The sequence below is a fragment of the Glycine soja genome, chromosome 10 (genome assembly GCF_004193775.1).
Source record: "Glycine soja cultivar W05 chromosome 10, ASM419377v2, whole genome shotgun sequence".
Taxonomy (NCBI): domain Eukaryota; kingdom Viridiplantae; phylum Streptophyta; class Magnoliopsida; order Fabales; family Fabaceae; genus Glycine; species Glycine soja.
In genome coordinates this window covers 48,582,641-48,605,289 of record NC_041011.1, presented here as the reverse complement: position 1 = coordinate 48,605,289, position 22,649 = coordinate 48,582,641, and the positions used below count along the sequence as shown (strand labels likewise).

At 33.6% G+C, this 22,649-nt stretch overlaps 3 protein-coding genes across 6 annotated transcripts; 2 read left to right on the top strand and 1 right to left on the bottom strand.

The window, feature by feature from the left end:
• Nucleotides 1-2,890, top strand: LOC114372294 (subtilisin-like protease SBT1.3). Its single transcript, XM_028329780.1, has one exon. It carries the CDS (start codon nucleotides 266-268, stop codon nucleotides 2,612-2,614), a length of 2,349 nt encoding a protein of 782 aa, XP_028185581.1. The 5' UTR covers nucleotides 1-265; the 3' UTR covers nucleotides 2,615-2,890.
• A 6,675-nt stretch (nucleotides 2,891-9,565) lies between these two features.
• On the top strand, nucleotides 9,566-11,921 carry LOC114370229 (receptor-like serine/threonine-protein kinase At4g25390). The gene has a single exon (XM_028327525.1). The coding sequence runs from the start codon at nucleotides 9,835-9,837 to the stop codon at nucleotides 11,569-11,571; it is 1,737 nt and encodes a 578-aa protein (XP_028183326.1). The 5' UTR covers nucleotides 9,566-9,834; the 3' UTR covers nucleotides 11,572-11,921.
• A 2,616-nt stretch (nucleotides 11,922-14,537) lies between these two features.
• Nucleotides 14,538-18,166, bottom strand: LOC114370452 (transcription factor bHLH118-like). Of its 4 annotated transcripts, none has more exons than XM_028327807.1 (4): nucleotides 17,714-18,166; nucleotides 17,237-17,575; nucleotides 17,050-17,103; nucleotides 14,538-14,809 (listed from the first exon to the last, which is right to left on the bottom strand). In XM_028327807.1, exons 1-4 carry the CDS (start codon nucleotides 18,035-18,037, stop codon nucleotides 14,705-14,707), a joined length of 822 nt encoding a protein of 273 aa, XP_028183608.1. In that variant the 5' UTR covers nucleotides 18,038-18,166; the 3' UTR covers nucleotides 14,538-14,704. The 4 variants fall into 4 exon arrangements, with proteins under 4 accessions (XP_028183608.1, XP_028183610.1, XP_028183611.1 ...); XM_028327809.1 differs by having other exon boundaries at nucleotides 14,719-14,853; XM_028327810.1 differs by lacking the exon at nucleotides 17,050-17,103 and having other exon boundaries at nucleotides 14,753-14,853.
• Between the last annotated feature and the right edge of the window lie 4,483 nt (nucleotides 18,167-22,649).

The window sequence follows — 22,649 nt, the reverse complement described above, 5'->3', positions numbered from 1 at the left end:
GACCATAACCACATTAACTTCTAGCACCAACCACAAGGTAGCTCTTATAACTCTTCATTCAACTTGGCTTCCACAAAACAACCAGGCACTTTTATTACCCTTGCAATGGTGGCAGAGTACTCTTAAATATCTAAGGCACCCGAACATACAAATCACAATACAATAATAAAGCATGAACCCCTATTAAATTCTCTCCACCCATCTTTCTCCCTTAGAAAACTCAATGACTAAAAAACCATAGTTTTCTTCTTCCTAGCACGTAAAAATGTTCATGAGTCCAATCACTCCAATGGAAAAGATGGTTCTCATTCTAGCTAGCTATCTCCTCTTGAGTACACTCTTTTCTGCTAATGCTGAATTTGTCAAGAAGACTTACATCATTCAAATGGATAAGTCAGCAAAGCCCGACACCTTCTCCAATCACCTCGATTGGTATTCATCAAAAGTGAAATCAATTTTGTCCAAATCAGTAGAAGCTGAGATGGACAAGGAAGAGAGAATCATTTACACTTACCAAACTGCTTTCCATGGAGTGGCTGCCAAGTTGAGCCAAGAAGAAGCTGAGAAGCTAGAGGCAGAAGAAGGTGTTGTGGCCATATTCCCTGATACTAAGTACCAACTACACACCACAAGAAGTCCAACTTTCCTTGGACTTGAACCAACACAAAGCACCAACAACGTGTGGTCAGAAAAGCTAGCCAACCATGATGTCATAGTGGGAGTGCTAGACACTGGGGTTTGGCCTGAGAGTGAGAGCTTCAATGACACTGGCATGAGACCAGTACCTTCTCACTGGAAAGGTGCATGTGAGACTGGTAGAGGCTTCAGAAAACATCACTGCAACAACAAGATTGTGGGGGCAAGAATGTTCTACCATGGATATGAAGCAGCAACTGGTAAAATTGATGAGCAAGCAGAATACAAATCACCAAGAGACCAAGATGGTCATGGCACTCACACTGCAGCTACAGTTGCCGGCTCTCCAGTGCATGGTGCTAATCTTCTAGGTTATGCTTATGGCACAGCAAGAGGAATGGCACCAGGAGCAAGAATTGCAGCATACAAAGTATGTTGGACTGGTGGATGCTTCAGCTCAGATATTCTATCAGCTGTTGACAGAGCTGTGGATGATGGAGTTGATGTCCTATCCATCTCTTTGGGTGGTGGAGTCTCCTCTTACTACCGTGATAGTTTATCTGTAGCCTCATTTGGAGCAATGGAGAAAGGTGTTTTTGTTTCATGCTCTGCTGGAAATGCAGGACCTGACCCTGTGAGCCTCACAAATGTGTCACCTTGGATCACCACAGTTGGAGCAAGCACAATGGATAGAGATTTTCCTGCAGATGTTAGTCTTGGAAATGGAAGAAAGATAACCGGAACCTCACTCTACAAAGGGAGAAGCATGCTCTCAGTTAAGAAACAATACCCTTTAGTATACATGGGAGATACTAACTCAAGCATCCCTGATCCAAAATCTCTGTGCTTGGAAGGTACATTGGATCGTAGAATGGTTTCAGGCAAGATTGTTATTTGTGACAGAGGCATAAGTCCAAGAGTGCAGAAGGGTCAAGTGGTGAAAAATGCAGGAGGGGTGGGAATGATTCTCATAAACACTGCAGCCAATGGAGAGGAGCTGGTTGCTGATTGTCACCTCCTTCCAGCAGTTGCAATTGGAGAGAAAGAAGGAAAAGAGCTCAAACACTATGTGTTAACAAGTAAAAAAAAAGCTACTGCAACTCTAGGTTTTCGTGCCACAAGGTTGGGAGTTAGACCATCTCCTGTAGTGGCAGCATTTTCGTCAAGAGGGCCTAATTTTCTCACCCTTGAGATTCTGAAGCCTGATGTGGTGGCTCCTGGTGTGAACATTCTTGCTGCTTGGAGTGAGGCAATTGGTCCATCAAGTTTGCCAACAGATCACAGAAGGGTGAAGTTCAACATACTCTCAGGAACTTCAATGTCATGTCCTCATGTGAGTGGCATTGCTGCTTTGCTCAAGGCTAGGCATCCAGATTGGAGTCCTGCAGCCATAAAATCAGCTTTGATGACCACTGCTTATGTTCATGACAATACCATCAAGCCTCTCAGAGATGCCTCAAATGCTGAAGCCTCAACTCCTTATGATCATGGTGCTGGACACATCAACCCTAGAAGAGCTCTTGATCCAGGTTTGGTCTATGATATTCAGCCACAGGACTACATTGAATTCCTGTGCTCACTGAAGCTGACTACATCTGAGCTTGGAGTTTTTGCTAAGTATTCAAACAGAACTTGCAGGCACTCTCTTTCAAGTCCAGGGGACTTGAACTATCCAGCCATATCTGTAGTTTTTCCACTGAAAAATTCCACTTCTGTTTTGACAGTTCACAGAACTGCCACCAATGTTGGCCTTCCAGTTTCCAAGTACCATGTTGTGGTTTCATCTTTTAAAGGCGCTTCCGTTAAGGTTGAGCCAGACACCTTGAGTTTTACCAGAAAATACCAGAAATTATCTTACAAAGTTACCTTCACAACACAATCTCGCCAAACAGAACCTGAATTTGGAGGTCTGGTGTGGAAGGATGGTGTGCAGAAGGTGAGGAGTGCAATTGTTATAACGTATCTGCCACCAATATGAAAACTTCACTTGGGACTACGTATAACTTAAGCAGTATTTCTTTTTTTTTTTTCTTTTTTTTTTTTTTTGCAATAAGCAAAATTTTCTGTACTATGAAGTGTACGCATTTTTATTACAGGAAAAATGCTGGATATTATCTGCTTTCAATAACGATCTTGCATGCTTCTTGTTGCATCTTAGAACTGAATTAGCATAATTTGCCCCATTTATGCAATTCATGTGCAGATTCAAGTTGCAGACTGCTTAAAATTAAGGATCAACAAAATGGATTTTGTATTAAATATTGTAGTTACATGAGAATGATGAGATCATTTTCTGTTTCATCAATATTATCTATTACTAACTACGCTAACATTCACCTTACACTTTTTTTTTTTCATCAATAAAAGATAGCTAGAAGAATATATTATAAGCGAAGCTGGTGCTATTCATATATAGCAATAGCATAATGCAGAAGTACTCACTTGCTGAAGGAATTTAACATTGGGAAGATCATACGTATACAAGTCCTATATTTTGTTTATGCTGATAAAATTAATTTTTCAGATCATAGAATCATGTGTTGGACACCATATGAGTTACGGTGTCATCAGCACATACACTTATTAAATTGTTACAATAATTAATTGTTCTACTCGAGAAGTAAGGAGATAACTCATTTACTCAGCCATTACTCTTGATAGTCTCGTTTGACAAAAAACTATATAATTAATAACATGAAAGGAATGAGAAGCATTCAATTAACAAAGAGCTGCACATTTAATTTGCAGCTTTCGCATTATTTATATTTTCACATTTTTTGCTGGTGAATTCATTTTGAGTAAGACAGAAGGTACTCCTTGCATGTGAGCATCAACAGAATAGCAGGATCTATCAACAATTTGTGGTCCAAATTAAGAGTATCCAGTAAAGTTTTTGATATTATGCATTATGACTCAAAAGAGTTCATATGCATTGGAACTTTGGAAGAAAAAACAATAGAGTTCATATGCATGCAATGGTCCTATAAAACACTTTTCAGGAAAGTAGGAGCACTGTTTATGAATAATAGTAGTGACAGTCATGAGAAATTTAAGTATTTAACACCTATTTTATTCTTGAAACTAGAACCCAACTACTATCGTGCGAACTACAAAAAGTAGAGTTAAATTAATTTCATTTCAGATGAACCAAGAAAGATAAGATATGTAGAAGGGAAGAAACAAAAAACAAATATACGGGGCGTTCAAAAGAAGGAAGTTTAAACTTATAAAAATGTTCTCTGACTTTTCTAGATTCTTTTTTAACTTGTTTCTATCATTTTTAGGATAAAATTTGAAATTTATTGAATAAACCGTTTATCTAAAGATATTTAATATCAATTGAATTATAATATTTATATAACTTATTGACTACGTAGGAATTATGAAATCTTTAGACCATCTAGCACGGTAAGCAAGCCATTAGACCATACTCGAGTTCGGTTGTTTATATAACATGTTTATAACATTTTTTTATAACGACCACTCAGCAAAAAAATAACACTTATTATATCATTTATCTTATTTCATTTTTTTTTTTCCAATATGAATCCTTTCTTGCCCCGAAGCAAGTTTTTCTCTGCAACGGAAATCAAGAATGTGTATTTTATTTCCTCTCCGCCTTGATTGTTGCGCATTAAATCAACCAAGGTCTGAAATAATTTAGCTGGGGAGGATACGAATTCATTTTTTTTTTCTTATTTCAGTCTACAAACTTTTGTAGAGTATAATATTATTGTATAAAAATAATTTCTCTAATCAACATGGGAATTTTGCCCTATGGACATGACATTGCAATCTTTGTTGGGCCTATTCTTTAAGCGAATTCGTCCCTATTCTCAAAGCAGGCAGGCAACCGGAGGCCCAAAATGCTATAGCACAAGTTCACAACTATGAACTATCTCATATGCCAAGGTAAAAATTTCAATGTGTGAAGCATTATGTCAGTCAATTGAGGTATGGAGGAGGGTACTTAGAGCTGAAAAATGAAACTGGGTTGTGTTACATTAATTATCCACCATGGTTTGCAACCGACGTGACTTGGCTGATGCAAGTACCCTATGCATTAAAATGGCCAATGACAAAGTTCGTATGGCTGTTTGTCCAAAAATCAATAAAGCATGGAAAAAACAGACTGGAGTGTGTAAATTACAATTTCAGTCTAACCTGAGCTAGATCATTGCTCATTAGTAATTACTAATTAGAGATCAACAAAAGAAAAAGAAACACGTGCAAAGGTAAAACAATTTCAGTCTAATAACCTGTACTAAATCTAAAACCAATATGGTTTAAATATTATTTTAATCCTTATAATTTAATGTTTTTTTTTTAATTTTTATCCTTACACAATTATTTTTTTGGTTTTAGTCATTATAAATTATGTTTGTTTTATTTTTAATTCTTAAATCATTTTAAATAACATTGTGAACAATAAAAAACATTATATAATGCATTATAAGGACTAGAAACAAAAAAAATAATTTTACAAGAATGAAAAACAAAAAAATAAAAATTACAAGGATTAAAAATATATTTAAACTAAACAATATTTACAAATAACACGGACTAACTCAATAAAATTAAACAATATTTCTCTAGATAGAGTTAAACTTAAGATTTCATGCATACTATTTTGAATTTCCTACTATTATGCCTTAAAGAATATTTTTTAATCAATGTCCTGAAAAATTAATTATAAAATAAAATAACTAGTATATTAAATTGTAGAAACCTTTGATATATTAAATTTTAGAAAATATTTAATATATTTTTTAATCCAAGACTTTTGACATTTAAAAAATATTTTAGACTTTTGATACGAGGAATGTACATGGGCATTGATATCATTGTATATGTGCATATAAAAAAGGAATTTTTTATCAATGGTATAAAAAAAGAAAAAGCTGGGTAATACATAAAATTAAGAGAAGAGTGGGTATATAAAACCCTTTAAAACATATTTACTTATTTTGTCATGTACAAAGTCGGCAATTTAGGAGATAATAATGGTTACTTGCAAGATTGAATCCTTGAAACTTGTACGTCGTTATACATGCCATGTACATTAAACTAAAAGGAACAGGCTTATTTCCAACCCAAAAAACATTAAGAAAGTAAGAGGTTGGCCTATTCTCTCTTCCTACATTCGTTGTTAAAAAACAAAAAGTCAACAAAAAGAGGTATTATATTCAATCTAGAAGGTACAGATTTTAGAAATTGCATTAATTAATATAATCAAGCAATTCTGAAGTCAAAAGAACCATTATATATGGGCCACATTCATACAAGCACACGTGGGTCTACAATTATTCAACATTTTCGTCTTCAGAATAAGGAAATGATTATATTGTAGAAGATTATTGTTTCTTTATCTACAATGTGTATCACTAGCTTGTTGATAAACACTTTGTTTTGGTGTTTGGACGACAAAGACTGGGTCACGTCTCAGTGCAAGTAAGAACTAAGAAGTTCCCACTTCCCACCTCTTTTATCGTATGCACATTAGTGCATCTTCTATTAGACCAACCACGCCCTAAACGCATCCCTTTTTTATTTGTTTTGATAAACAACATTTTATTTTATTCAAAAACTTAAAGTTGGGCATAAGATATACCCAACCTCAAACACAAAAGTAGTACATCTATACAGTTTCACAATATACACCGTTACCTTCCAAAACCTTTACAACATTATATATCCAACGCATCCGTGCACGGTGCACCCGTATATTTATAACTTCGAGCTTATGAGAAAATATATGTATATATTTAATAAAATAAATAAATTATAATTTCAGTTTTTCAATCGATAATTATAAGTGTACTTTATTTCCTAAAATGCAAGCCTTTATTTCAAAAGCAAAAAAAATCTATCTACTTGTAAGGTTCAAAAGCACACAAGTTTAATTCATATTTTGATTTTGAATATAGAATTATTATATATTATTTTATTTTTAAAAAAACGATTTTACAAAATAAGTTGCAAGCAACATACAATTTTCAATTTAAGATGATAGACGAAATCAAAAAAGTGTGCTAATTTAAAAATATTTGGTTGTTATATTAAGAATGAGCACGTGTGTTGGCTATATGCCGGAAATCTGAACAAAAGATTATCCTTTTGAGAATAGAATTTTCCAAATGATCATTCTTTGACTAAAACCACACGAATCTCCATTGTGAATTTGGTTAATTAAATAATGTTTCTAAATTAGAAAGTTTGACATATATATTTAGTGTCTGCTTTATATATGCAGTCTAAGCTCCCATACATGGAACCGAATGACCTTTACAATTACACGAAAAACTCACCCTACAAAATTACGAGGTAACTAGCTAGTCAGCGGTCGATTCAGGAGAATTGTCGTAACAATTCCTTAAAAAAATATTCTTCAGACAAATTAGGACAAACTTATTTACCAATTTTATTTTGCAATCCACTACCAAACTGACAAACTCAAGGGATGCGACACATTGAGCTATATATATTTTAATATCGAGCATAAGTTGACCAAAATTAAAAAAGGAAAATACAGGCCAACGTGTCAATATCTCATATGACAAATTCACAATTACAAAACTACAAAGTGGATCAATCAAAAGCAAACCAGAGACCTCATGATCATGATAGGTGAACACAAGTTTTCACAACACCAATCCAGGGAACCTGTGTCAAAGTTTGAAGAGGAATAGAAACTAGAAGAGAAGAGTATAACCTTAACTTTTTTAAAAAAATATTAGTATACTATGGTAAGCACACATGTTTATGTTTATTAAAATCTCGAGTTAACTCGTTAAATTTTACGAGTTTACAAGTCTACTTGTCTTTTGCGAGTTGAATTTTGAATAAATTCTTTTTTTAGGAAATCCTGGTAGACTCTCGAGTTTATTACCGAGTCAATGAGTTAGTATGTTAAAAAAATTAGACCAAAATGTAAGTCATTTTTTATTGTTTTTTTATCTATTTAGTATTCAACATACTTTCATTTATCGTGTTATTCTCAAATACAAAATTTTCACCTTTAATAATATCAAATCTCTGTTCTCTAATAACATCAAACACTTAATGTGAATGATCTACCACTACTATAATCACCTCTACTAGTTATTGTCAAGTAATGATATATTATTACTAGACTTAGTTATTTAAATATTCTGAATTTTATGATTTACTGTTTTACTGTATTATATTGTTGAAATGTTTAATTAGTATGTTATTTATAGATATTTTGTTATTATTTTTATATAAAGTAGACTTCTATGAGTCTATGAAACTTTCATGAGTTTACGTAAATTCTCGAGCTTGATAACCTTACACACATTATAAATAGTCATCAAAAAGATATTTTTGTTAAGGGTGTTGCTCCAATTGATCAAACCTAAAAAATATAATAAGATTGATAGATATTTTTTTTTAAATATGTGATGATGAGTTCAATCACTAATTTATATGTATAGAAAAATATTTTAAAAAATATTAATATTTTAAATAAATCTGGATATCATAAGAGATTAATCTTTATTTTCAAGTGAGGGTATCCTTAAAATAAAAAAAACCTATGAAAAAGTTACCTTATAATTAGTAATTGTCTATGTCCTAAAAATTGATACGACCAAGGAGGTGTAATAATTAGTGATTTTCCGTTGCCTTTTCCTTGTAACGAAAGAAAGGAGGGAACACAACTTTATGACTACACAAAGCAGGTATTATGAAATACTGGCAATCATTTACTAGTCATAATGTTCATATGGTAAGCATGAATCATAAAAACTCAAAAGGGGCCGCGTTTACAGGTAATGAGGGAAGTGATTAACAGGTGGGGTGCTTACGTTGTAGTTATTATGCAGGTAACAAACACATCCCAAAGGATGGATAACGTGTATCTTATCCATTTCTGCAAAACCAAAAATTCATTTTCATTTTATTACATGTGATCTGGTTTCAAGTTTTACAAAAAATAAAAGCTTTTCCTTTTGTTTAAAATAGACGTGTATCTACAATCGTGAATCAATAATTAAGCAGAGTTATGAGTGAGTTGAATTAAAAGAAAATCACAAAATTAGGGCATGGTTAAACTCCTAAATGTTCGAACTGTAAAATTGAAAAAGTTTCATATTTGGTTTTCAATTGAATCCAATTGTAAATTTAGTGGGAGCTTGGGAAAATGTTTATGACGCATGTAAACTGCTCATATAAACATTCAAAGTATATATAATTATTTGTAAGTTGTAACTTTTACTTCTCAATAATTTATAAGGTGACATTCAATTTGGAATCAAACATGTTTTGATTTCTATCTCAATTTTACCATGAAATTCAATTTGCAATATTCATAATTAATACTCTTTCTCTCTCTCCCTCTCTCTCTACTTATATATATATATATATATATATATATATATATATATATATATATATATATAGTACGTCTAGCCACAACTTCATTATTAAATTGTGAATCAAACTCAGTCTATTATGAAAAAATCAAGTATCAAATTATTTGTGCTAATAATATCCTAGTTTAAGATAGAGAAAATTTTGGACTTCAAAATACACTTAAAATGTTCATATTATCCTAAAGTGATGAGTGAGAACTTAAACATATGACTGATCACATATGAAATTATATTTCACCAATTGAGATTTTTTTTTAATTTTTAATTTTTATCTTGGGGCTAACACAAGTTATCCATAAAAAGCATTTTTTACATAAAAACTGAGCTTCTTTTACAAACTCAATTTTACAAAATGAAACTTATTCAAATTAGAATTTGCAAACTTTAATCCACACTTAAAAGGTTAATAGAGTTGTCGTTAGATCTCTGAACAAGGAATGAGGGTGTATGTTTACCTTACGAAAAATAATCTAATCTGACAAGAATATAGATATTCCAAAGTAGTGTTTGCACGAAGGGGATAATTGTCTGCACATAATGATCCTAGTGTCCTATTAGAAGAGAGGGGAGAAGGAAAGTAAGAAAGGAAAAATAAGACTAGTTTGTCGCGTGTCACGTCCCAATCCCAATCAAAAGAACCCCAACAAAGTAAGAAACGGTCTCTGCTCCCAACTACAGACCCCAACCCAAAATCACATTCAACTTCATCCCCTGTTTCATACTCTGCTTTTTCTTTCTCATATTTTCGTTCATTCCTTCATTCCCAGTTTCCACCCATTACCCACAATTAACAATTTCTCTCGCCATGCCATCACGACAATTGTCAACGTTAGCACCGCCTCCCAACCACCACAACCACCGCGTCTCAACCACTCTCGTTGCTTCCACCGCCTCCGTTTGCTCTGTTTTCTTTTTACTTCTCCTCTGCTTCCGCAAGCGTAAACGCACCACCCCCTCCTCCGACTCCGACTCTAACCCTCCTCATCCGTTCTCCTACCCCGTCCTCCGCCGCGCCACCAACTCGTTCTCGACTCGCCTCGGCCACGGCGGCTTCGGCCCCGTCTTCTCCGGCACCCTCGCCGGCGAGCCCGTGGCCGTCAAGCTCATGGACTCCGCTTCCCTCCAGGGCGAGCGCGAGTTCCACAACGAGCTCTTGTTCGCATCCAGACTCCGGTCCCCTTTAGTGGTCCCCGCAATCGGATTCTCCTCCGACCCCAAACGACGCCGTTTCCTCCTCGTCTATCACCTCATGCACAACGGCAACCTCCACGACGCTCTCTTGCGACGCAAAACCCCTCACCTCACGCTCTGGAAAAACCGCTTCTCCATAATCCTCGACGTCGCAAAAGGAATCCTCTACCTCCACTCCCTCGACCCCCCCATAATCCACGGCGACATCAAACCTAGCAATATTCTTCTCGACAATTCCTTCTCCGCAAAACTCGCTGACTTTGGCCTCGCGCGCTTAAAATCGGAGATAGAAGAATTCAAACTAAAACGCGAGGAAAAGAAAAAGGAAGAGTCAGAGAGCGACGCCGGGTCCGAATTAGAAACTCAGAGCGTCAACACTGAACAGTCATTTGATGATGCTGGTAGACAGAACACTGCCTCGGATTATGTGAAGGATTGGATTGGGAAGGAGGTGAAAAAAGAAAGGCCGAACGAGGTGAAGAAGAATGGTTATGCTGTTGCTGCAGCATCGAGTAGCGGAATTGTGGAGAAGAAGAAAAGTAGTAGGAAGAAATTGGAATGGTGGGAATCCATGGACGATAGTGGAGTTTTGAAGAAGGAAAAGAGAAGGCAAGCGAGGGAATGGTGGAAGGAGGAGTATTCGGAGGAGCTTTCAAGGAAGAAAAAGAAGAAGAAGAAGAAGAAGAAGAAGAAGAAGAGAAAGGGTAATGATGATGATGATGATGATGATAATAATGTGGAGGTAGATGATGTGTACGGTGATGCACATGGTTACAAGAGGGAGAAGAACCGGAGTAGGAAAAGTGGTGGCAGTGTAGATTCATGGTTCAGCGGGGAGCTACGTGGAATTGGGTGGAATAGTTATGATTCAGCGACGGGGAGTGGAGAGATAGTAGCAAAGAGTGGGGGTGTGAGTAGCACTCCGAGTATGAGGGGAACGGTTTTCTACGTTGCACCCGAGTATGGTTACAATGGGGATGCGTCAGAGAAGTGTGACGTGTACAGCTTGGGGGTATTGTTGCTGGTTATTGTATCAGGGAGGAGACCGCTTCAGGTGAGCGGTTCGGCGATATGGGAGTATAAGCGTGCGAATCTGGTGTCTTGGGCGAGGCAATGCGAGCGGAGAGGGAAGCTTCTGGAAGTGGTGGATGAGAGCGTTGAAGGGTTGGATAAAGAGCAGGCTAGTCTGTGCGTGACGGTTGCGTTGATGTGTTTGCTAAAGTCACCTGCTCGTCGTCCTTCCATGAAGGAGGTTGTGGGAATGCTCAGTGGGGAGATGGAGCCTCCGCAGTACTCACTGCAGCAGCAACAGGCCAAGTTCCCGTTCCAGCCTCCGAAAGTAGGCCCATGATTTCCAAGTTTCATACACCTGCTTACTTTTTTTCATTAACAGTCACTGTCAGAAAAGTTGTCTTCTTGCCATTCGATGCTTTCCCCATTACTGTTCCACTTTTTGGTTCTTTTTTATTTTATTTTTTTCACTTTTTCATGGTTTTGATCATTTTACGTTGTGGACTTCTAGATGGTGGAAATTGATTGACCCATTTTTCTTTCCCTCTGACTTTTAGGCTTGCATTGCAAATCATGGTCCGTGCTTTAGTTTTGTGGAGGGCCATCTTTTGTACTAGTTCACATTACTTTTGGAATAGTAATGCCTACTAGAAGTAATTCATATATTGGAAATTGGAATTTTGATTTGCACAGGCATAGAAGCACAATCCGATTTGATTATGTGCTCATAATACTTAAATGAGGTACAAGTTTGTGCTTTACATAAGAGGGTGTTAATGTGTTATTTCATGTCAAATCCAATCCCAACCGACCCATGTTCCCTTAATCAATGCTGCAGCAGGGTTCCTTACCTGTTTTAAGCTGCTGTTTGACTTAATAGTTCCTAGGTCTTTACTCTTTAGCAGACTAAGCTTGAGATGATTATTTGGTAGTATTGTGCTGTGCTACAAGAAAATGCAACACGGTGATACTTATGACTACTTTTGGACGTTATAATACTCTGAAGACCCAGTTGGGTATGGAAAATGGAGCAAACACGGTGAATAGCTGATGAAAACCAAACTACATATGCAATCTGATATTAAGCAACTTGTTTTTCTGATAGAAATCTCCTTAACTAATAAGACAATAAGTGGAACGAATCAATTCGGGATCGAATCTGCTTTCTTGATAATTTTCATGCATAAAATAATTTGTCTATTCTACCTATCGACAAGGTTGTATATATATGGATTCTGATTCGTAATGGGCAATACCATGGTTCACAGACAATTTCCATTGTCCGATTGTTCAAATGGAAGGCGCACATGATGACAATGGATAGGGGTTGCATGACGTATTACAGTATCAAGTTTCCTTAGTATGGTGGGATTAACACTTTATAGTGTTCCACTGGCGATGTTATTTCATAGCCACCATATATCACTTGGAACGGCTAGTCCACAGACCACAGTAGCAGCAAAAGGATTAGATTCACGAAATCCAAGCCAATTTGAGAATAAGCCCGTTTTGGGTATTTTCACCTCTCACGTGTTCCATTTTTTTATTTATTTAAGAATATCCTTTTAACAGAAATATATTTTCATTTTGTAAGAGAGTGTGAAAAAAATATACAACAAAAATATGCTTCCGTTGTATATTTTATGCACAAACATATATTTTTTTTTTGTGTTTTTTTTGTACACCTCTTTCATAATGGAAATATGTTTTCATTTTATTATTTTTTTACAAAAAATTAAATTAATTGTAGATATAATTTATTTTTTTTATAATTAATAATATGTTACCTTTTTAATTATTTTTGAATTATGATACAAATTATCTTAATGGTGACACATAATAATTTTTTAATAGTAATATAATTAATTTTTATTTAAATTATTTTTAATTTAAATTTAAATTAATGATGACAATGGAAATTTTTCTAAACAGGTGGAATGTTAAAATAGCAATTGATGGGTGAGAATAGCAATCCCGGTGGAGATTAGTCCTCTGTAGCCCACATTCATAGAGCCCATAAGCCCAACACTATTTATTGTGTAAAGCCAACAAACCCAGGTCCGTCTGGGTTACTATGTTCCAATAGATTTGTGTTGTAGAGTGGATTCACTTGAACCCAAAACGTCAAAGATGCTACAAACAGAAGAGAGCCATTGTGACAACAGTTACAATTCTATCATGTATTTTACTCATTTCTATTTTTTTTTTCAGTAATAGTAATAATATATCTACTTTTGTGTGTGTGTAAGGTCAGATATTTACTCAATTTCATAGATCACTTCGAACTCTATTCCCTTTAGAAGAGCAAGCTTATAATGTTTGTACATATTATAAGAGAGAGATAATATTATAAGAAATTAATCTATTTAATAAATGAGACAGAGAGACTTATTATTTTGGTTGAAAGTGATTCAATTAATTTAAATAAAAAATAATCATTATATTTTTTGAAACATTACAAATACAAGTCTTAATCACCAAGAAAATTTAACTCGATAGTTTGTGAGTGTTATAAACTCTCTCTAGTATCATGTTTAATTTTTACAAATAAAAAAATATAAATCTTAATCTAAATTGAATAAAATTAAATAATTAATTACTTTATTGTGCGCAATGTTGCACACACACTAGAAAAACCAGTTTAATCATATGAAAATCCATAATTACATTTACATACATAAGCATATTTCAATTAAATCTCTATCAACTTTAACATAGTCAAATTTATTTGGTCTTGTCAACAGCATTGAAGACTTATCCTAGTATCCTACCGGCAATGCAAAACACCAATGTTTTCATTGGCACGGTACGTATAACGAGTTAACGATCGACGACAAATTAATTAAAGTAGCATTGTTGGTCACTAGCTAGCTAATTGGTTGCAGTCTAACGACGTATCATCAAGGCAAAATTGATTTGATCCCTGCCCCAACGTACGTCGATCGGCAGGAACATAAAATAAGCACTCCTTAGATATATAGTTGACTTAGGAATTAAGCCACTAATATAATGTTGCTTTTATAAAACTCATGCCAAATGGGTAATGCTTTTGCCTTACTTTTATTATTTTTTAATATTTGTGCGAATATTTTACTTCTATTATTATTGCAATATGATTAATTATATGACGTGATACGGTACATGCTGTGTTTAATTAAATGTTTTTACGCCTTTATATAAACTCACTTTTCAGGTTTTATATATATAACCATATCATTAGATAACTTCGGCTGCATTGTTATCGAATTAATCTATACACATACGAAACTCAAGTTTGTAATTAACACGTATTAATTCCATAAGTCGTTGAAGCCGAAGATAGAATTCTTGTCACTTTATTCCATAAGTACTGCACACTTAACTTTCTGGAACGCTTATAAGCTAAACAAAAAATGGATAATTCTTATATTCTTCCATTCTTGTTTCCTGCTTCATTTCATCTCACATTCTCACTGACACACACATGTATTCTTTCACTCAGAATCCCGTCGCATGCAGGTAGAAGATACCCATGAATATTTGCAGCTTCTGTTTAGAAGGTTTTCGGTCAAGCGCTTGTAAGTGCCCACCCAAACACGCTGTGAATAGGATGTCAGCGTCATTGAATTAAATGATTTTGAGCCTGTCAAAGTTAATTATACAATTTTTTTTTATCGATAACAATCATAGACAAATATATATAAATTTTTTTACAAGACGTATCATGTTTATCCTATCGAACTTAGATCCACTTAGTAGATTAAATTATAAAACTTGACATTTTTAGCTTTAAATTTGCAATATTTATATCAATTAGATATTAAATGATTTGAAGTTCGGGTTTCTTTCTCTTATTTTCTGAATGAAAATTAGTCGTAGAATGTAAAATTAACTAATTCAACCACTCAATCAGTTACAAATTAAAGTAGTCTAATCTAACTTAAAATCAACGTGGGAAAACCATATCAAACTAACGAGTTTGAAAATATTTATTTTCATCGTTTAGTTCGAACATGAAACTCCTAACTTGGGAGTTTCCTAACACAATAAAAAAATCATATGCTTTATACTGCCATATATAAGAAGCACATACAACACATTCTGCTAAAAGAATGAACAAAGAAATGAAACAAAAGTAATGTATATAGAACCAAATATTCAGATTCTACTGCAGAAATAATCACTTAAAGAATATCAACAAGGTCCTTCTGATGATAAACTAATGGAAAGGGGGAAGTGGCTAATAAGAGGCATCTACACATCTTCACATATTTGCAGAGCATTAACAATGATGCTATGATGGAAATATAATTAAGCTAAGCGAAGCATGAAGCAGATTCGTTACGCTATTTAAATAATTTTCTTCTTCTTAGCGTTATATCTCTATGCTATGATTTCTGACTTAATTATCAAAATATTCTGCGCTGGTGTTCATCACTTTGTGATAAACTGAAAGCAATATATATGAAAAGTAACTAAACTCTCTCTACGCCAAATTGTTTCAAGAAAAATTATCTAAAGCAATTCTGGGAATACAAGGTATCGCTATAGATACTATATTATTACTCTATATATCTATTTAAACTACTAGTTACCGATAAGCAGAATGTACCCTAGAAGCTTGAACTCATCACATATTACATGCAAGGGCGCAGTAGTATAGGCAAGCTAGCCATGCACTATGTTCAGAACCGTTTTTGCTTGTTTTTATATATTTTCTTTTTGGATGGAGATAGATTAGTGCTAGTTAAAATGCATTGGGAAGAACACAAACAAAATCTTATATACAGTTGCAAATAATTGAATTCCTTGAGCATAGTTGATCAAAGTTTTACTCGCTATCATATATGTCAGAAAAAAAAACTTGGTTAAAAGAGATATATAAAACTCATTTCTATATATGGTAAAAGATATTAGTTTTTTGCCTGTCTGTTAAAAAGATACTCTTAATACACATCAATAAAAGTAAAGTAGACCAGGGAGAATAGAATAAAAGGTTATAAATTTTAGTTTTTTTTTAATAAAATTTTATAAGTTTTGTAAGTTATAATGTAGTAGCTCATTGGCCAATATGGTTTTTGTTTGATAGAAAATCATCATATACGCTCGCTTTTACCTAAAAACTTACAAGCTTTGAGATAGTTTATATACTATCATTCTTTTATTTAAAAAGTTCAATTTCAATACAAGATAAAATTAATGTTTAGCATTTAGAGATAATTCTATTCCTGAATGTGGTAGTTCTAGAGTCTTAATTATTAGTGGTAGTTGACGGGCTTTATCTCCTTATGTAGAATTGTAGCTGCATACATTTTTTTGTGTCTGGGAAATTCAACATAAAAACAATTCAGAATTGAGGAACGGCAAAGAAGTTACTGGCAAGACTCAAAATCAGAAGGCTTAATACCAATTAATTACTTGGTGTCAAATACGTTGAACATGAAAAAGGTCATTACCCCCCAAAAAAACAAAAAACTTCAAATTTATATAATAGTGGACAATATATTTTCTGTACTAGATCTGACATGCAATTAGAGATTAAATGAGGTTATCAAAGCAATGAAACAAAACGCTCATCATCATGTGTAAATTTTGAAAAGCAAAGACAGCTGTGAAGGGAAGGAAAAAGCAAATTTTATCTACACATGTTTTGTCCTTCTCTTCCTGACAATGGAAGCAGAAGGTTCCAAACCAAAGAGTCAAAGGGGTTCCAAATATATACGGTGCAAGCAAACTCACACAACCAAAATTACAAACTAGTTAGAAAGGGCAGATACATGTGTTATGTGTTAATTTCCAGTCCACAAAGTTACTCAGAACATCTAAGTGATGGAATTACATTGGAAAATTTCCTTCTCAGCTCAGATAGATCTACACTGTCGGAATTGTCAACCTGTATGTAGTGAACCCATTTCATCAATAATTGAAGGGAAAATATAAAATTTTAGTGTATACCATATACTTTTTCCACAAGAAAAAAATGTGTAACATAATGGCAAGACAAGAATCCCTGCAGTACTACGTACCTCACACTGCAAACTGTGGAGTAATCTGCCATTGACTTTGGTTGAAAGACAACTAACAACTTCAAGTCTCTCTTCTAACACTAGTTCAAGTAATTTTGAAAGTGGAACCTCTTCCTCACTGAATCCACTAATTTCAATCCCCACAGCTCCACCACTATTCTGATGGATAGTGAAACCACTAGATACATGCTTGCAATTCTCATGGCCTTCAGGGGTGGAATTTATGGAGGGTTTCTTCTTCAGCTTATCCCTCTTGTCACTCAACTCTTTAATATTCTTCTGAAGGTGATTTATGTAATTCACTGCCTCGTTCATTTGATCAGATATGGAACGCTTTCCCTGAAACCCCAATAACCCTAATTAATTATAACACACAACAGAAGCAAAAATAAAAAAGAAAATGAATATATAAATACATATTATATATATATATATACACATGTAGATGGTGATTAATTAATTAATGAATTGGTTTACCTTGATGAAGCGAAGAGGGAGAAGGGATCTAAGAGAGGCATGAAGGGTAGCCATTTCTTGCCTCCTTTGCCTTTCAATCTCTCTATGAACCATCTTTTTAGCATATTCTTGGTTAGAAGAATTAGCGTGGCTGGTAGCTGCAGCCTCATGATAAAATAGTTTTTTTGGGCGGCTTGTACGCCATTTTTTATCAGAATAGCCGACATGGGGAGATTGATCGATATTTTGATCGTCCCGAATGAGATCTTGGGAGATTTTGTGCTGCGGGTAGAGACCATTAGAAAAATGGATTACCAGCTCATTGCCGCGTTGTAAAGGAAACATGGTTGGTCAGCTCACAACGAGAGTGTTCCAAATTATTTTCCTTAATTTTGGTTTGGCAAAGGTAACACAAACATTATTGTTTGGGGTAATGAAATGTCTTGTTTTCTTTCAAAGGGGGATGGGATGGGGGGTCTTATTATATCGACGCAGGGAAAGTGATAGTATGCGGAGACTGACCTCACCTCACTATCGGTGTATAGTAGTATATTGTAATTATTTGAGGCGACTGTTCATAATTCAACCCCACCTTTTTATGCCTTCACATAATCAATGACGTTAGTAACTTAATTAAGCACGAGAAATTGTATTTTTTTTTTTAAAATTGCATAATACAGATAGAAAGATAAGAGAAAAAAGCCTGTATATGGTAAATAAAAGAAACCTTTTTTTATCTATTTATTTTTATTCATTTAAATGATAAAATCAGTGGTTGGTGAATTCGGACGCCCTACATTTTATACCTCAATCAAGTATCAAGTTTCATTTCTTAATTTTTATAACTCAATAAAAATAACGTAGGTTTAGTTGGTCTAATTTGGTCCCCTCCCACCAGACTTTCAAGTAAACTTGCAAGAAAAACCAAATTATTCTACAAATTTAAATGACATAAAAAAAACTATTCTTTCTAATTGAATTATTAATTAAATTTGTATTTTTTTTCTCTTTAAATTCTGCTAAAATATCATCTTAAACTTAACATCTATCTATTTTTATAAAAAAAAATACTCAACCAGTAATTTTTTTAATTTAAAAGGATATACCCAACTTTAGTTTTCGATTATTAATTTAATATTCATTGTTATATTTAATAAGATTTTAAATATTTAAAATATAAAACCAATATATAGAGGATTAATGTTTCATGATCACAACCTATTACAATTCCACTACAAAAAATAAAAATAGAAAACCTCAATTGTACAATTCTTGATCTTATGAATATCGTAACAACTCTCATTCTTTATGGCATTTAATTGATTGGATATCTATGCAGCTATTGTATTTTTATATAGTGTCTCTAACAGATCACCACAACAGGTCTGATCTATAAGAAAGAAAGAACCGAACTGTTGTCTACCGTAATTTTCTGAATTAAATTGATTTGAGTAATTTTTGTTTCAGCTGTACTCCAAAAAAAATCAGGATAATTAATAAATTGAAGGGACTTTTACGTCGTGTTTAAATAAATTAGTCGAGCGAAAATATTATAAGAACAATTCGTATATAATAATGTAAATTTGTATGAAAATATTAATGAAATATAAAAGTATTAATTTTTTAGAAAAAATTAATGATAAATCAATTTAGGTCAAATGATCTATTTGATCTTTTGTGTTATTTTTTTTTTTTTTCAATTTGATAATTTATCTCTTAAAAAGTTAATTTTAATCCTTTTTTATTTAAAAAAGTTCAAAATAGTCATTTTGTTCGTATAATGTTAACATTTAATGAAATAAAGATATTGACATAAAATGTAAGTTTTTTCTTCCTTCTTTTCTTCTACACCCCCACCCCCACCACTCACAACCATCGTGCACCCATCACCACCACCCACAACCATGACCACCATGAGCTAGCGTGCCACCATCTCCTCCTAAAATATTGGCATGCACCTAATGATCACCATCGTGACTCAAACTCTGACAACCCTATGCACCATCAAAACCTCCACATTATGCTCACCATCAATCTTAACTGCCTAGATATGTTAAAAACAACTTAGATTTGCAACCTCCAAGCCATCGTGCCACCTTCAAGAGACCCAACACTACCAATCGTGCCCAACTACCCCCCAAAATACCATCATCACCTAGATCCGGCCAAAACAACTCAAATCTACAACCATTGATAATGGTTACTCAAGTTATCCATACCGGTTCAAGTTGAGTGCGAGTAACCCCAAATTAGAAGATGAAACATAACACAAAATAAATGGAAGAGAAAGAGGTTTCTTGAAAAAGGAGAATAAAAAGGCAGGAGAGGAAAAGTGTTTTGGTATTGAAGTTAGGGATTTTGGAGACGGGCCTTCGAATTCCAAAACGGTGTCATTACAGCAAGTGGGTAACAGCGAGGGAAGTTCCAAGACAGTGAGGTACCATGACAACGATGACAACAATTTTGATGAGAAAGAGATTAAGAGCAACCCCGATATTGTTGCTTCCAAAGAGCATGATGTGAAGAATAGAGTGAGTTTCTTGTAGGGCCAACAAAATGGACTTAATCCAATGAGCCGATTGGCTCGCAATTAGGATCAAGTTGTGCTAAAAAAAGTCGACTCAAATATAAACAAGCCTTTTTTGGCCCAACCCATTTTGCCTAACGGGCGAAATGGATTTGGGTCGGGATGACCCAATTAGTAATATATAATAAATATTAAATAAAATATAATAACTTATTGTTAAGTCAAAAAATATTTATGTCTTAAAGATGAATAATGATTCCTAATTATTTTGATTAGATGCAAATAGATACAAATGATAAAAGTTGTGTCTGATATACAATCAGATCATGATCTGTCTCTGTGTGTCTGAAGTTTTTAGACGATGTACTCATACGACGATCTTATATAACATTTAAGTAATGTATTTAAGACCTTCATTTAATACTTTATGTCTGAGATTCTTTCATGCATAAAATATTTTCTTAGGATCTGTCAAAGTCCTATGAAAAATAAATGAAGATCACGATTTGGAAGACGTTGATCTTCATCAAAAGACGTGTTTTGTTGTTATAGACCTACTATGATGAACAAAGTGATTTCTCTGCCGAAATACAAGACATGCTAACCTATCATCATAGAATTTACATGAAGAAGAGATGTGCATTTAATGCAAGCATTAAATGCTCTAACGAACTCAAGACCTTAGACGAAGAACATAATGAAGAATTCAACCGTTGTGAGACAACGAATACTTGGAGATGTAAGTTATATATAGAAGAAACTTTAAAGAATCAAAAAATGAACAATCTATGTGAATTATTCTTTCATTCTTTTTTGTAAAGCTTTCTACAAATTCTTGTAAAGATACAAAGATCTCAAAACATGTTGTATACTTTGAAAGAAAAAACTAAAAGTGTTGAGTGGTATATCCGTCTATAAGACGATCTTATATTTTAGTCAGTGTGCAATCTTCCAAAAAATCTTGTTGATTTATTTAGAGTCAACAGTGACCTATTAGAACAAAGAATAATGGGTTTTAAGGCAAGCTTGGGGTAGAGCATGCAAGTGTAAGAGTCAAAAGTGACAGTGAACAATACTTGTAACTTTGATAAGTTAGTGAGAACTTGGTGGTTGTCAAGAACTGGATGTAGTCTCGAGAATGAGATGAATCAGTATAAATTCATTGTGCGTTTTCTTGTTGGTTAATTGACAAATGATTTGAATTTATTTTTAGATCTTATATCTCATTTTGTTTTTCAAGAAAATTGTTTTTCTTGTCGTCTTCTGATACAATTTGAATCAAATCCTCTCTAAGTGTTTTATGTTTATATTTATCAGACGATAAATGCATTTTTCAATCTCAAGAAAAATTTTAAATTTCTAAAAATACAATTCAACCCTAATTCTTGTGATATTTGTTTCTACACTTATTAACATAATTTATAATTTTAAACTACAATTTATATTTTTTAAAGGCAAAAATATTCATTAAACATAAAATTAAGTGTGCCCAAAGGAAGTGACAACCCCAAAACAGTATTATTAATTTGAATATTCATTAAACATAATTAAAATGACTTTGCCAGTGATTGTTAAGTAGAATAAATGCTTAATAAATAATTTTTTCCTTTGGAATATTTTTGTTACATAAAATCAATTTTTTAACTTTCTTTATTAACTTTTAAATTGGTCCAAATAGGTTCGATAGCTCACCATATGATTGGGTTGAGCTTAAGAAATTCCAACCTAAAAGAATATAAACTAGATCTGAGCCAACCCATTTTCAATGTGTGGCCCAATGGGCTGGACCAGACTGACTTGACTTGTCCATTTTATCAAACCTAGTTTCCAAAGTTGTTGCAATTAGGTAAAAAAACTTACATTTTGTAACAGTTTATAATAGTCAATGCCTTTATTATATTAACAACGTTAACATTAGATGGATGAAAAAATTATTTTAAACTTTTTTAAAAAGATAAATAAATCAAAATAAATTTTCTAAAAAATAAAGAATCAAACTAATAAAAAAAAGATAAAAGATAAAATAATTGATTTCACCATTAATTTAATTGAATGCAGTTTTGATTAGTTTTAAACAATTTACTTTTATAAATTGAAACTGAGTTGCAACTAATTAAATATTTCTAATATAAGTAGACCGTTCAACCTGTCAAAATTAGTTTGATTTTTTTTTTTTTACTTCAATTTAGTTTGATTTTTAACAACAGTATTCTATACCAACCATAATTTTCCTTCTACTTTTTTTTTTTTCCTTTTCCAGCTGCCAAATTTAAAACTGACCCGACAAACAATTTCCCATCATACACCAAAAAAAAAAGAAACTCCCATCATTTTTCCGGATCCATCAATAAGATCCTTTATGAGAACTCCTTTTACTTTCCTCTCGAGCTTTTACTTGTTCTGCGCAACTTAATAAGTTACACTTGAACC

What these genes read in the sequence shown, in the direction of transcription:
- LOC114370452 (XM_028327807.1), bottom strand. Translation starts at nt 18,037, where the DNA reads ATGTTTCCTTTACAACGCGGCAATGAGCTGGTAATCCATTTTTCTAAT. An exon ending in TCCCTCTTCGCTTCATCAAG is followed by an intron (nt 17,576 to 17,713) that starts GTAAACCAATTC and finishes TTGGGGTTTCAG; the next exon opens with GGAAAGCGTTCCATATCTGA. An exon ending in TCCACAGTTTGCAGTGTGAG is followed by an intron (nt 17,104 to 17,236) that starts GTACGTAGTACT and finishes CACTACATACAG; the next exon opens with GTTGACAATTCCGACAGTGT.
- LOC114370229 (XM_028327525.1), top strand. Translation starts at nt 9,835, where the DNA reads ATGCCATCACGACAATTGTCAACGTTAGCACCGCCTCCCAACCACCAC.
- LOC114372294 (XM_028329780.1), top strand. Translation starts at nt 266, where the DNA reads ATGTTCATGAGTCCAATCACTCCAATGGAAAAGATGGTTCTCATTCTA.